General features: G+C 36.9%; 1 protein-coding gene across 1 annotated transcript; it reads right to left on the bottom strand.

Annotated features, from left to right (window-relative positions):
- Positions 1–4,725: 4,725 nt before the first annotated feature.
- On the bottom strand, positions 4,726–14,181 carry LOC143451460 (nucleoporin 88-like). Its single transcript, XM_076952031.1, has 13 exons — positions 13,956–14,181; positions 13,513–13,682; positions 12,977–13,210; positions 12,115–12,300; positions 11,572–11,779; positions 11,146–11,302; positions 10,667–10,803; positions 7,379–7,536; positions 6,930–7,079; positions 6,421–6,612; positions 6,032–6,164; positions 5,114–5,322; positions 4,726–4,974 (listed from the first exon to the last, which is right to left on the bottom strand). The coding sequence occupies exons 1-13, from the start codon at positions 14,175–14,177 to the stop codon at positions 4,911–4,913; spliced, it is 2,220 nt and encodes a 739-aa protein (XP_076808146.1). The 5' UTR covers positions 14,178–14,181; the 3' UTR covers positions 4,726–4,910.
- Positions 14,182–14,186: the final 5 nt, after the last annotated feature.

Below are 14,186 nucleotides of genomic sequence, written 5' to 3'. Positions count from 1 at the left end.
CCATTTGATGATGCTATTTCAATTGCTTTGAAAATGAGCAACTTTAAATCAGTTGCTGTCATCTTGTTACATAAAACATATCCAACTGGATATTTCCAGCAGCCTTGTAGTCCAACTAGCATGAAAACCAGTGCTTCACTTGCAGCAGCTTCCGTATCAAAAGGAAGTATGCCTTCCCCATAGTTTACAAAACCTTCATATTTTCTAGTAAACTTGTTAAAAGGTGTATGTGACCTGATGTGCATTGCGTCGCACATTAGTGCACAGTCTGAGTATGTTTTGTCAGTATTGGCCTTTTTTTGCAGGTGACTGAAAACATCAATAAAAAAACCAGGTTCACAATTGACTGATGATGCCTAGTCTGCCAAAGAGCTTGGTGCTGGCAAAGAAAATGATCGTCTTAAGTAATCATAAGCTTTTGGAGAATAGAAGTGAAGTGTGGAAGCAAATTTTTTGATTTCATCATTGTAACGGTGACCTTTGGAATTACGTCCATTGTTAATCAATTGAGATCTAAACAGTTCTTTTGTGATGCCGGAAAAGTTGTTGGCTAGCATTGTGCTTGCTTCTTCTGATATGTAACTGCTAGATATCAGATTGTCAATAATTGCTTTTAGTGATTGTACCTTCTTGTCAGAACGTCGTATTTTTTGCCTTAAAATTTTAATTTTCTTGCGCAAGTGAGATTTCGTTGGTGTCAGTACTACCGATGCTGAGTAATTGTGTTCCTGTGCAACACAACTGGACGTAACTGCTTGCATGCTTTTTTTGTCTTCTGATGCCTTGCTTTTTTTCATTGAGCTAATAACAATGCTAGCCCTTTGTTTTCTTTTACGGGATAAATGTGGTGGGGCACAGAGATGGGATGGAAAAGAAAAAACAGAAGGTACTGCATCGTTTTTTAGACATTGTCGTACACGCTGATAATTGCGTTTATTTGCTCCTTCAAGAAAATCACTTGCCTTGAAATGTTTTCCACAAAGTACACTGATTTTTGTTGGCTTAAATTTGTCTCTCTTCATTGCGACTATCCATTTTTTGCAAAGATCTTGGTTTGATAGCGGAAATCTATGGAATGATATCTTATCAATATTTGTTTTTCCAGATCGATTAGTACAGTTATATGCCGAACAAGTAACCATTATGAAATAAATATTTCTAAAATGAGATGATGAGTGTTATAATGTGCAACATGCTTGCATTTGCGAACGAGATCTGGGTGTTCTTGACATAATGTTGATCTGCCACAACATTCTTTGAAAGAAAACTCAGGAATATAATTAGTACTTACACTTAAGTAATCCCACCACACAAACTGTTGATAATTCCAAAACTTTAAGAAAGTATCAAGTAGTAGCATTAAATAAATTTAAAGAATTTACCAATTTTTTAGTCAGTGTGGTGAGATTAAAGTTGGCCCTGTAAGAAGATCCGAATGCTATTGTGAACAGCAATAGTCCAGCATCCTAATCATTTCCCATTACTTATGCAGTAGTTGCTATACAAGGTGGGAAAATCCTGGATTTCAATTTTTCAAGGGCAAATTAAGATAAAATCAGCTACACACAAACTGCCTGTCTGCCTAAAATAATGTTTATCTGTATCACAATACAATCCCTTTCAAAATGTACAAGTTTTGTATAAACTGTGAATTTCTTTGCTTTGTTGTCTATCAGAAACGGCCACTTCCTAGCTTTTCCTTAAAACTGATAAGAAAAACGAAATTCACAGAATAGGCCTACTGCTGGTTGAACAAAACGTTTCACACGTTGGTCATTGAAGTAAAGTAATGAAGAATGTCATTGATTTATTGCATCACTATGGATAATTGTCCCAAAGGAAGAAAAACTCTGCAGCAGACAAGTCCCAAAGCTCACCGTTTTATTAAAGAATTCAATCAAAAGTTTAGCACCTTTTGTTGTTGAAATTATGCCTCCATGTTGAAACATAGCATACACAAGGAATGTCAGTATCAAAACTTTACACCAGAATGTTCAATTTTTACAGCCTGAGAAAAATTGAACGTGATTGATTTCACTTGTTACTAAGCTTTGGCTGAAGGTGAAAGCCTTCGTGTCTGATAATAAATAAAAATGGGAACTTTATTATTTTGTAATTTGTATAGACAGAATTAAGGAACTCACAGCATAAGCACGCCGTAATGAGAACTCATACCATCGAAGCAGAAGTAAACAAGTTATCAACCATCAATCGTCCTCGCTCATATTCTAACAATTACCGCCAGCATACGCGGTCTTTATGACAGATATGTTTGTTGTGTAATACTTCACACAAGTAATACACAAGCGAATTAAAATTTGTCATAAGCTTACACCACCATGACATTTTTGCAAATAGCCGGTAGCCTAGAAATCTAGGCCAATATCAGCAAGTAAAATATTTTTTATTGAAGAACATTTAAAACTTCATGATGGTCGGTCAAAAAAAAAAAACTATTTCCAACAGCTTATCGCCAGAAACATCCTACCATTAGCACAAACTGATACCCTAAGGCCGGTTCCACTATCATTCTAGGCTATTTAAACATTAAACACCCTTTAAATACGCAATTGAGCTTTAGGAATAATGGTTAGCATCGTCTGCATCATAAAAAACGTCTTTCCATTTTATTACTACTTGCCAATCTCACATAATCCTTTCATATGTTCCATTCCACACATATGCGCAAGAGCGTTTCTGGTCGCATATGTTGACAAAATGGCAGACCCATACTGGCTTCACTTCTTAAAGCGCAAGCGCAAGGTAGTTGGATATCTAGTTATTATATATAAGATATCTATGGTGCAACCACGTTATGTCATGCTTCACTAAACTTAGTGGTATCCGCGCGGTTAAAAAACTTTATTAAGAAAATAAGAGGGGTGTGCCACTTTACCCCGTTGGTCCGCTTTACACCACCTTCCCCTACATCAGGGGTCGGGAACCTTTTTGGCTAAGGAAGCCATGAAAGCTACATATTTTTAATTGTATTTCCATGAGAGCCATATAATATTTTTCAACACTTAGTGCAACTAACGTGTGCATTTTGAAGTAAAACCAACAATTTTAGACAACGGTAAATGTCTGAATTTATTCTTTAATAACCTGATTCTTACTGTTAATGCGACTTACAATCACAGAAAGGGTTTTATTCGTAACAATTGTGCTAAGAAATGCCAGCTCAGATTTATCTGCGAGCCAGATGTCGTCATCAAAAGAGCCACATCTGGCTCGCGAGCCATAGGTTCCCGACCTCTGCCCTACATGAATAGCAACAGGCAGCAAAACAACACCAAATTTTTGATGTTTTTGACGATTTTTGACTAGGCTATTTTTGATTATTGTTCTTGTAATATAATGTATTGATCACGTAAAATCGTCAGGTAACATAGGGTAAGAACGAGCAGAGATTTAACCGAACCGCGCTCTAGCACTGCTTATGTAGAGTGATCTGGTCGGTCGGTCTCACGCTAAGAATTGGCTTCCGGTATGTGCACTGGAGTATAGAATTAATTAGGTTAATTAATTGTCCATAAACATCACAGTTCTCTTACGTCATTATGTTTCATTCATCTCCTTACAAAAGCATTAAAAAATTAACAAACAATAAAGAAAAAAGTATCCCAGATTACAAATGTTAGAATAAACTTATTTATTCTATCGTATAGTGGGACAACTGTTGTGCTGATGCATTGTGCGAATTGTTATAATTTTGTTTCTTGCTTGAAAAAAGTAAGTTATACTGTACAATGATCTCGTGGGCCGGAAATAGCTCAATGTATAAAATAACATTGCGGGCCAAGTTTTATTGTAAAGCGGGTCACCGCGAGTTTGACACGTATTATCTAGATTCTAGAGCCTTACAAGCTGTAAGGTTCCTACATACAATCACTACAGCAGTGATTATGTTTACTATACAAAAAATCCCATGCGTTGTTAAGGTGCATGTAAGGGGAAAGCGGAGCAAATTAGACCTCTCACTTTTCTCGAAAACGAAAATCGTTAGCGCCACCATCCGTTTGTTAAATCATGACGAAAGTCAAGAAAACGTTTCTGTCGAAAAACCAGACAGACTTGATTTTGCACAAAGTATTGAGCGAAGAGAATATATTTTGGAGGATGTTGATATAATGAAAGTCAAGTGAAAGTTGGAGTTGGCTACTAAAGTTCAAGTGAAGTTGCTAAATCATTTGTAGGGAAACGCCTATTTATTGATCAGAAACAGTGGGAGTTTTTGGTTTTGAGATTTTAAAGAAAAAATTGTTTTATGCGAAGCATAGCGTTGGGCCAAAACAGACCTCTGAGGGTTTTGATAGCAGACAAATCTCCACTGCCTTCTGCTAAGCTCACTTCCAGGAAAAGGAAGGCTAGACAATTTTGAAGCACATTGTTTCTATAATAGAGACACCAACGAATTTATCTCTGTAAACAGAACATGGGTTACGTATAATCGTTTTGTTACATAAAATACTTCTTCTCTGCTTGTTACCATTTGCGTTTCTTGTAGAAGAAAACGAAATTTTGAATAATTTTCAAGCTTTCCTATAAAATAAAGTTTTAAACAAGTTCAAGCTGTATGAGCCATTCTCAGAGTTTACAAACTGAGTGCAAAGGTACATATTGAAAAAATGGGTATCTGCAAGCCACAAACGTTGTTGTTAACAACATACCAATGCGCTTGAACTGCGGACGACTGAGATATAAAAACCAAAATCGACACCAAAAAACACGAAATGATTGCTTTAATAGAAAAGTATAGAAAACCAACAGTACAAAATAGTTTGGTTTATAACGCCTCAGCATGATGGCTCAACCAAACATTCCTTGCATCCAGCAGAATGAGAGAATAAAACAATAATTTTTGTCGAAAGTTGTGGAAATAAATATTAGGATTTACTTCTATTGTGACATCATAATCCGACTTGAACGTTCATGTTGTTGAGTTTCTTGATCAATTCACTGATTTTTTCACCTCTGCATTATATTCATTGATTAAGTTAAAGATAAAATACAACATTTGCCAGAATTATTGCTCAAGAACTATCTTGTACTCAGTCACTGTCCAAAATTTACGACACAATTTAAGAACAACAGATCGACAACATCGACTTACTCCTCCAAGATAATTTGTTTGAATTTCTCCGTCTGCAACGACATGCTCGCGATGCTGCCCCCTGGTGGGAAGTTCTTCCTCAATCCTGATCCTTTCTCTTGCTTCTTCTCCTGGTATTCCTGTTTGATCTTCAGCTGCTTGATGTTGTTGTCCAGTTGGCGGAGTTTGCTCGATAAGGACTTCAACTCCTTCCCCATACTAACTTCAGCCTGGAGGATAAATTACCAAGAAAATTTAGTTTGTTTTTCGGAATTATTGCTTCAATTTCTACAGCAGCAGAAAACCAGCATTTAGTCTTTTTTAAAGTGGTGGCCTCAAAAATTCTTTCGAGGTCTGTTAATATTTCTTAGCGGTCGTCAAAGTCAAACCTTAAAAGAAACCGGGTAAACAACAAATTTGTTATTAAGGTATTCCTCGAGATGCGATAACAAACACAATTTAATGAAAGGTGTCTTGCTACACGCTGCAGTCAATGGAGATGAATTGTGTACATTTTCACACACATCTTTTGACTATAATCAAGATAATATACAATTGCCGAGAACAATACGATTTCTAGCAAGTCCACTGTCAGCATGACGACGGAATGAGCATTCGTCTGTGGCGGCTAATGCCACACAGTCATGCACCATAGCATTATCCCTTTAACTTTTCGGATTTCTCACATATTACTCACATATAATTGCCATTGGGTGTACTTTATAAATGCTTGTGCCGGCAGGATGTCATAGAATGTTCTATGTTTCACGAGTTTGAGTAAAGGTTTTAATTGCGATTTTAACGACTGTTTGTGTGCAATTTGTGTTGGCAGAGAGGGACACGTAGCCTTCATGGAAGTCAGGTGAAGCAGAGTTTATTGATGCAGACACGTGATCTCACTAACCAGAGATCGCTGCACATCTATCAATAAGACCTTACCTTTGACAAGTAAGGGTCACTTTCCTTAACTCGCTTCACAACAAGTTCTAGACGTTCGAGTAAGACCTGTTGTCGTTCCTGGCAGTCTTCGTAATCATTTGCGATTTGCTCAGCGTTGGTTGTAATGGACGCCCTGTGTCAAAAACGAAGGTTGAAATTTGAAGGTGGATATCGCCATATTGGAATGCTTATCAATCCAGTTAAATGATAGGTAATTGCTAAACTAAATAAGACATGTTCTAAATAACTAGCTATTGCGGTGACGTAGACACAAAACGTATTTTGAAATCGTAGCGTATGGAACAGTAAGTGGCATTATTAACAAGAATCATCGATGTGGCATCATATTACTAAGATATATCTCAGAAAGTATCTCTTAAAGTTCTTACTTCGTGTCGTTCAGTTCCTGTAAATCTTCTAATTGTTGCCCTTTCTGTTCGTTTAAGAGCATGACACGTTTCGAAATCGCATCCCTGGCAAGTTTCTGCTTCAAAATATATTCATCTCGAAAGACTTGTGTGGCTCGTGTCAGCAACTGTAAACATTCTCGGTCATTTGCTTCATCATTCCATGCGCCAGCTCTATATTGTAAAAGATCAATATAATTATAAGGGTTGTGAGTTAAAAATTGCCCACAGTTTTAAAAGAATATGCTCAAGGCATATAATGTAGACATGCCATTTTATCTCTATTTGAACCGTGTAGTTTACTTAAAAATGGCAAGACAATGTTTCTTCAATAAAACTAAGGTTTTTATCTTAAAAAAATGCCGAAAGGTGTGCTTTGTGGCTGCAACCTGCACATAAATACATGACATGTGACAAAAACAAGTTTTAATACTACACAAGAATCTTGCCAAAAGTTTGTAAGTTGTTTAAAAGACATGATCATTGTTTACCTGATTATTGGCTGAGATGCATCTCGTTTTAATAATGACCTTATATGGTCAACAAAGTTAGTCTCTGACAATTTCTTCAGGGGTGAGGTACTCAAGGTATCGTCTTCGATGTACGACATCAGAGGGGGAGATGATGGCCTGAATGTGCTTCTGTTGATGAAAATATTGAGCAGAAATCAAAAGAAGGGGCAAAAATACACACTTACAAAAATAATAAGCAGTAATCTAGAGCAAAAACACACGCTGTACAGTCCAGTGCATTCCTTTACAAAAGCAACTTTGTAAACAAGTTAAAATTAATCAGTTGAAGTTCAAATAACATTTTTTTCTGATAGAAAAATTTAGAAAAAAGCGGCAGCATTTACTAAACACATTCACCAGATAACCACATCTCAAAAATACACCATTATTGTAAAGACAACGCCAAAGATAAAGATAAATAAACTTACAACAGTGGAACAGCTGAGCAATGGCAATCGTCTGTTAGACAGATAAGTGATGGTCCGAACATAGGATCAGCTGCCACAGTCAACCCAATGATATTACAATCAGGTGATGACAGAGTGGGTTTGGTACAAAGTACATGTTCCACAACACATGGATCACCCTGAAATTGTTAGAACGAGACTCATAAACTGACAAGTGCTTGCATTGCACCTAGAACTCGATGCAGAATGTTCATCGAATGTGGCTGAAATATTTGTGTAACTGTCCACACTGGTTTGATATATTCAAGAATTGAGTATTTCAAAGCATATTTCCTTGTTTAGGCTACGCCAGAGGTCGGCAACCTTTAGCATTAAAAGAGCCAATGTTCCCAAGTTCATTTAAATTTAGACCTACTCGGAGCCATAACATGTAACTGTCGAGTTGGCCACTAAAACAAAAGGTAATTATAGCCTACACTTCATGCAGAATTTCTTAAAATTTTTGCTTTGTACATGCTAATATTCTGTAATTTCAACAAACAAAACCCGACTATTAAACACAACACTTTCAAACAATCATTTATTCCACCCAGCTAATGCGATATTTGCTTCTGAATTTCACTGCACAACACATCTACATTAGCTTGATAAGATGACACTTTGAGTTTCATCTGGGACTGCAAGCTCTCATCTGTTAGGCGTGAGCGTTGTTTATTTTTTAAGTAATTCATGACCGAAAAGCTTTGTTCGCATAAATATGTTGATCCAAATATCGACAGAACTCCAAATGCATATTTTTTCATGTTCATGTAAGAGTCAGGTATGGCATTCCACGTATCGAACACGAGCTTGTCTGGTTTTTGAAGCTTTTCAAGGTCACTCCATTTGTGGTTTTGACGAAGCGTGGCCTTCTGGCGAGCAAGATCTTCAAGGTCAGCTCTCAAGCTTCGGAACTTAGATACCCACACATCCTTGTCAGCTATATCGGCCAGTTCAAGCTCAAGAGTAGCTTGACTTACAGCTGTGAATGCAGTCATATTCAGCAGTAATGGATCGATTTCCAGAGGTGTAATAGGGAAGGATAACGTATCTTTTTCCTTCCTGAAATCACAGAATCGTTGTTGAAACACAGTTTGCATATCGATGATAGCTTGCTGAAAGTAAACAAAATTTAACTGGTTGTGTGCTTCTTTGAACTCTTTTAGAAAGGGAAAGTGAAGTAGTGTACCTCTCTGTACATCTCTGGCAAACACTGTCATCTTGCGCTCAAAAGCCAAAACCGCCTCCAGCATCTGCAGGGTTGTGCTACCTTTTCCTTGCAGGCTTTTGTTTAACGTGTTGAGGTGCGATGTCATATCCACCATGAAATGCAACTTTTCTACCCAATCTGGCTGATCCAATTCAGGAAAAGAGAGCCCTTTGTTTTTAAAAACGTTTTTACGTGTTCCAAACTCACAGCAAATCTTTCAGTACCTCCCCTCGGGACAGCCATCGAACTTTGTTGTGTAGCCGCAGATCTGGATATGTGCTATCAAGTTCATCTAATAATGAACGAAACTGTCGGTGGTTTAATCCTTGTGCAATTATTTTATTTACTACTCGAATGACGAGATTCATCATTTCATTGCACTCCCGGGGAAAATGTTTGAGCGCACAATGCCTCCTGATGTAACATACAGTGAAACGTCAACAGATTTCTATCCAATGACTTCTGAAGTAAACTCACAAACCCCTGCTGCGTTCCTACCATATTTGGTGCTCCATCAGTAGCGACCGAAACCAAGTGAGTTGTGTTTATTTCATTTGTTTTGAGACAGTCTAAAACTGCCCCACAGATGTCTTCACCTCGCGTCTGGCCTTTTAGTGGTATTATTTCAATCAATTCTTCCTTTAATCCAGTAGAATTTACGTATCTGCAAAACAGCGATATTTTCTCAACATCACTGATATCTTTTGAACCATCACAAGCAATAGAGTATCCTGGGGCTGAATTGATATCCGAAATTTGTTGAGAACTGATGTTGGCTGCCATTCTAATAGATCTGTCTTTGACAGTTTTTGCTGAGAGGGGCATGTCTTTGATTTTCTGAATGATTTTATTCTTGTTTTTAAAGTCTGAGAATAGATGTTCTGATATTTTGATATATGTCTCTTTTAAATATTCTCCATCTGTAAATGGCTTTCCATGACAGGCTATCTCTCGAGCCGCTATAAAACTAGCAGAAGTGCTTGATGTGGATGAGTTCATCCACTTACTGAAAAAAGTTTTGCTTTGATTGGCTCTCCGCCGCAGTTCTAAAACTGCTTTTTTTCGCTGATCTCCAGCAGGATATTTTTCTGCAAAGACATTGTGTTGTGCTTATTCAGAAAATGTCTTTCAACGTTTGATTTTTTGTTGTTTGCTAATTCCTCATCACCTAACAAACATACCGGCAAGCCAGTTTTGCTAGCAATGAAAGCAAATGAATCTGTCCATGAGGGGTTGAACATTCTTTTTTCGTCCGCAACTTTTCTCTTCTTACACTTTTCCATTGCTAATTAATTATTAATCGATACAAGACTATACTGTTTTGTTGTAATATCGCTTCTAAACTCTTTATTACCTATAAGATTTTCAATTAGATGCTGCTCTAGACTACGGAAACTAGGCTTACTATTAAAGATCACTCTGGTATACCCTACTGGCAATAATTTGGCAAATTTGCAAAAGTTACTGATAAATAACTAATGGCGATTTACATATTTAACAAAGAGTATCTGACACTTTTAAACTGTTTACAAAATGCTACTGGCTACTACACACTGCATCGTGACACTGCCAGGTATAAGATAATGCTAACATTAATTGTGCGGTAAACACGTAACAATATGCTCTTTATCGTTTCACAGAGGGGGGCGGGCAAATCAGAATCTGTCCGCATACATGCATTGTAAGCCGTGATGAGCCGCCATTATTCCAAACAGTCCTGAAGGGTTTTTTCCTTAGCAAGATAAAAGCATTAGATCTTAATGAAAAAACATACAAAACGGATTTGTAAGTCATAATTTTCAACAAAACTAGTTTAAACTATAGAGTCGTTATTAATTTACAACAAATTTTTTGTATTGCCTAAGCTCGCAGTGTTTAAAGTCACGGGAGCCAGAGCAGAGGGCTGAAAGAGCCGCATGCGGCTCCGGAGCCGCAGGTTGCCGACCTCTGGGCTACGCCAATGCCAAAGTATCTTTATAATAGCACAACCAGGACACAAAACACTCCATTCTGTTCACTGTTTGTTTATACTCCAAGAATTCCTTCTCACTGTACTTCACCTGTGCAAGGTCAGACAGTACTTCTTTATTTTCATCATCGGCATTCACAAAAGCACCCAATTTATCTATCCACGGCATCGCTATGGAATGAATTCCTACCGAGGTGCAGCAATGGTAGCGAAAAGGCAACACTGGATCTGAAAGACAATTAAATTAAAATTAAAATATTTAAAATTAAATAATAAATAATTAAATTAATGAAAAATAACTAAAATTAAAAAATTAATTAAATAATTTAAAGGAAGGTAACGAGCATAAATAAACCATTGACCTGATAAAAGAATAAGTTCTACATTATAATATGCTTCACTACAGGCAGTTAAATATGTTAAAAGCCCCAAATATTTTGACAATAAGATTTCGTTGAAAGTATTAGTTCTTCATCAAAGAAGAAATGTTTTGCAAGTTTGTTACATCATAAATTTACTGGTGATAGTTGACCAGTTATTTAGTTACGAATAAAATATAAATATTACGACCTTCATGTAGTGTGATGTCATGGCTTTCTGGCTCGTCATCCGAGACAGTCAAGTCAAGTTCAAGTTCGACCGTTTCATAAACGTACAACGTGGGAGCTATGACCTCACCACCCTCCGATAATTCAATTCTTGAAAGACTTTCTCTCGATATCATTGACTAAAAAGATAAGCAGGAAAAAGTTTTTATGTCAGAAGTTGAATCTGTAAATAACATTTCACATTTCAATCGTTGATGAGTGCACCTGCACACCTACACAATATTTTAAAGTGGTTAAATATCTACGATTCAGCAACTTGCTAAACTACAGAGTTATATACTCTTGTTTGGAGTGCATGCAAATCATAGTTAAAGTTACTACAGTTTACAGATGGTTGACTATATATAGTAAAACTTATGATAGTTCTAGTCACAGTTTGCGTCACTACCTGGGCATCGAAGTCTCCTGCGTCGTGATCTTCGTCAAAGTTGTTCGACCAGAGAGCGATGCAATGATAAAGCTTGCCAGTTGCCGTGGCGATAACAATAACCGATGGCGAGCTCTTCATGACTCGAATGGAGCACGATTCGGTGCCGTAGTTGTCCTCCGCTGATGGAAGCATGATCAGTGGACCGTGAAGCACGCCCTTGCTAAATCTATATACCAAGAAGAACGTGTTTTACGCTTGCATTTGAGTTTGTGAGCCTTGTGTCGTCATCTGAGCCAGATGTTTCTCGGCCACCAAAACTACTTGTTGGGCAAAGTCAAGTCGAAGTCGAGTCAAGTGGCAACCGAGTCATGCTATCACCTACAGCTGGCAGGCGTAAATTTTTTACTGTGGGCTAAATTAATAGAATGTTTAATAGTGAATATACAATGATCAATTTCAAAATGAAAAAGCATAAAACGTGAAATGAAAAAATGAATGTTGTGCTAAATTTAAGACGATAAAACACACCAATCAATTCCAAATACACAAACAAAAAGTTACTTGTTAGATGATAACGAGGTGAGAAGTATTAATACATCGCCGTTGCCTTGTAATAAATAAATTGGCTGGAGCTTTATCGGTTTTGGGTCTTTGTTTGAAAGAAGTTTTGGTTTGGGAATATATTCTATCGGAGACGCAAAATCAAAGGCAACCACAGTCTCCCCGAGACTTGATGTCACTGAATACCTGAAAAAAAAACTGTAGTTTCACATTTGGGAGCGATAGTATCACCCGTAGGTGAAATAAACTTTCAAATAAAATAAAATCAACAAACTTTAAATAAAGCAATGCGATGATGACAATAATAATCATGAAAATGTGAAAACACAATAAACGTAAAGTAGAACATTTCTTCTTATCACTGAATTTAAGTCACACAAAGACTTTCTTTAGAGCAGAGGTCGGGAACCTATGGCTCGCGAGCCAGATGTGGCTCTTTTCATGACGGCATCTGGCTCGCAGATAAATCTAAGCTGGCATTTCTTAGCTCGATTGTTACGAATAAAACTTTTTCTGTAATTTTAAGTCGCATTAACAGTAAGAAACATGTTATTAAAGAGTAAATTCAGGCATTTACCGTAGTCTAAAGTTGTTGGTTTTGCCTAAAAATGCACACGTTAGTTGCATTAATTGTTGAAAAATATGATATGGCTCTCACGGAAATACAATTAAAAATATGTAGCTTTCATGGCTCTCTTAGCCAAAAAGGTTCCCGACCCCTGCTTTAGAGCATTAATTAAACCTGTGATTATGTGATTGTGATTGTGATACATGATGCCAGATATGATATGATATTTCATATATGTTACCTGACATGATATTTCATATATGATACCTGCTGTTTTACCTCTTTCAAACTTACATTGACATCAATGACATTCTGGACCCTGCCAGGGACATGCTGTTTTCCAGCATCTGACCGAGCTTGTGAGTCTGCACCGGCATTTGGGAGTCGCTTTGTACGTTGTAAATCCGTAGAGAGTTATCCGAGGTGAGAAGACAGAGATGCAAAAAAGACTCATCAGGATACCAGGAAGCTTGGATCAGTTGGACAGAGATGTTGGTGGTAAAAAAACGTTCAGCTACAGGAATAGTTCTGTAATTGTGGAAACAAAGAACATATAATGTGTGCAACTTACGCTCTTGTAAATCTAGAATGTTGGAATGGTAAAAGTTATTTTGAAATTTTAAATACATGAAAAAATACTAAGTTAAACATTTGGTAAAATGTACTTAGTTTAAAATAGCAAAGTGATTGTTAACATTCTTGAGGTAAAAATGTGGCCAGAATGTTACTTCAAGGCCAAGGGTATAATCTCAAGTTTATAACAATTTGCTTCTAAAAAAACTTGCGCGAACATTTGTATTTAAACCAAATCATGAATTTTTCTTCCTTACCTGCATGTTATCTTGCGTTTCCCCCCCTCATATTCGGCATCTTTGCCAAATCTGTGAGGCAAAACAAGCACAGTTACCCCTCTGGATCCCACCAGAGCTACGTGATTGGATGATTGGTTGAAAATAATCGACTGCACTTCGAACAATGGAGGATTTCGACACAGAAGAAACTAAAAAGAAAAAGTGTCAACTTGTTAAATGATGGACAAAATATTTTTTTTATATTATATAAATATAATTAGTAATTAATAACTAATATTAATACTTAAGTATAGTAAACATAGTTATGAGTATGTTTAGCTGTACAATGAAAACTATTGTCAGACAATGCTTACAAAAGGCTGAATCATTTACTCAAACGCTACTGCTGCTGCTTAAAACAACGTTTACGTTTGCAGTTTATATAAACCAAAAAATGTTTCAGTTTAGGTTACTTAATCCACCTGTACATCTTCTAGAGTGTTGCTGTCATTAATATCTGAGCGAAGATTTGTATTTCGTAGACAGCTGTGCTTATCGTCCCAGACAAACAAATTTCCTCCTTGAATATGAAGGATTTGCTGAGCTTTAGAAGACTTGTTATCAGTTTGTGTTTCCGAAGACGCTATTTCATTAAATACTGAATGCTTATCCAACATGTGATTTAAACTCACGGCAGAAAACATTGCTAAGCA

The sequence above is a fragment of the Clavelina lepadiformis genome, chromosome 4 (assembly GCF_947623445.1).
Source record: "Clavelina lepadiformis chromosome 4, kaClaLepa1.1, whole genome shotgun sequence".
Taxonomy (NCBI): Eukaryota; Metazoa; Chordata; class Ascidiacea; order Aplousobranchia; family Clavelinidae; genus Clavelina; species Clavelina lepadiformis.
The sequence above is the reverse complement of the archived record's forward strand: the minus strand, read 5'-3'. Positions and strand labels throughout refer to the sequence as shown.

Coding starts and splice junctions, on each gene's coding strand:
- LOC143451460 (XM_076952031.1), bottom strand. CDS start 14,177: ATGTTTTCTGCCGTGAGTTTAAATCACATGTTGGATAAGCATTCAGTA. Junction 13,211..13,512: donor AAACGCAAGATAACATGCAG/GTAAGGAAGAAA, acceptor CCACAATTACAG/AACTATTCCTGTAGCTGAAC. Junction 10,804..11,145: donor TGACATCACACTACATGAAG/GTCGTAATATTT, acceptor ATTGTCTTTCAG/ATCCAGTGTTGCCTTTTCGC.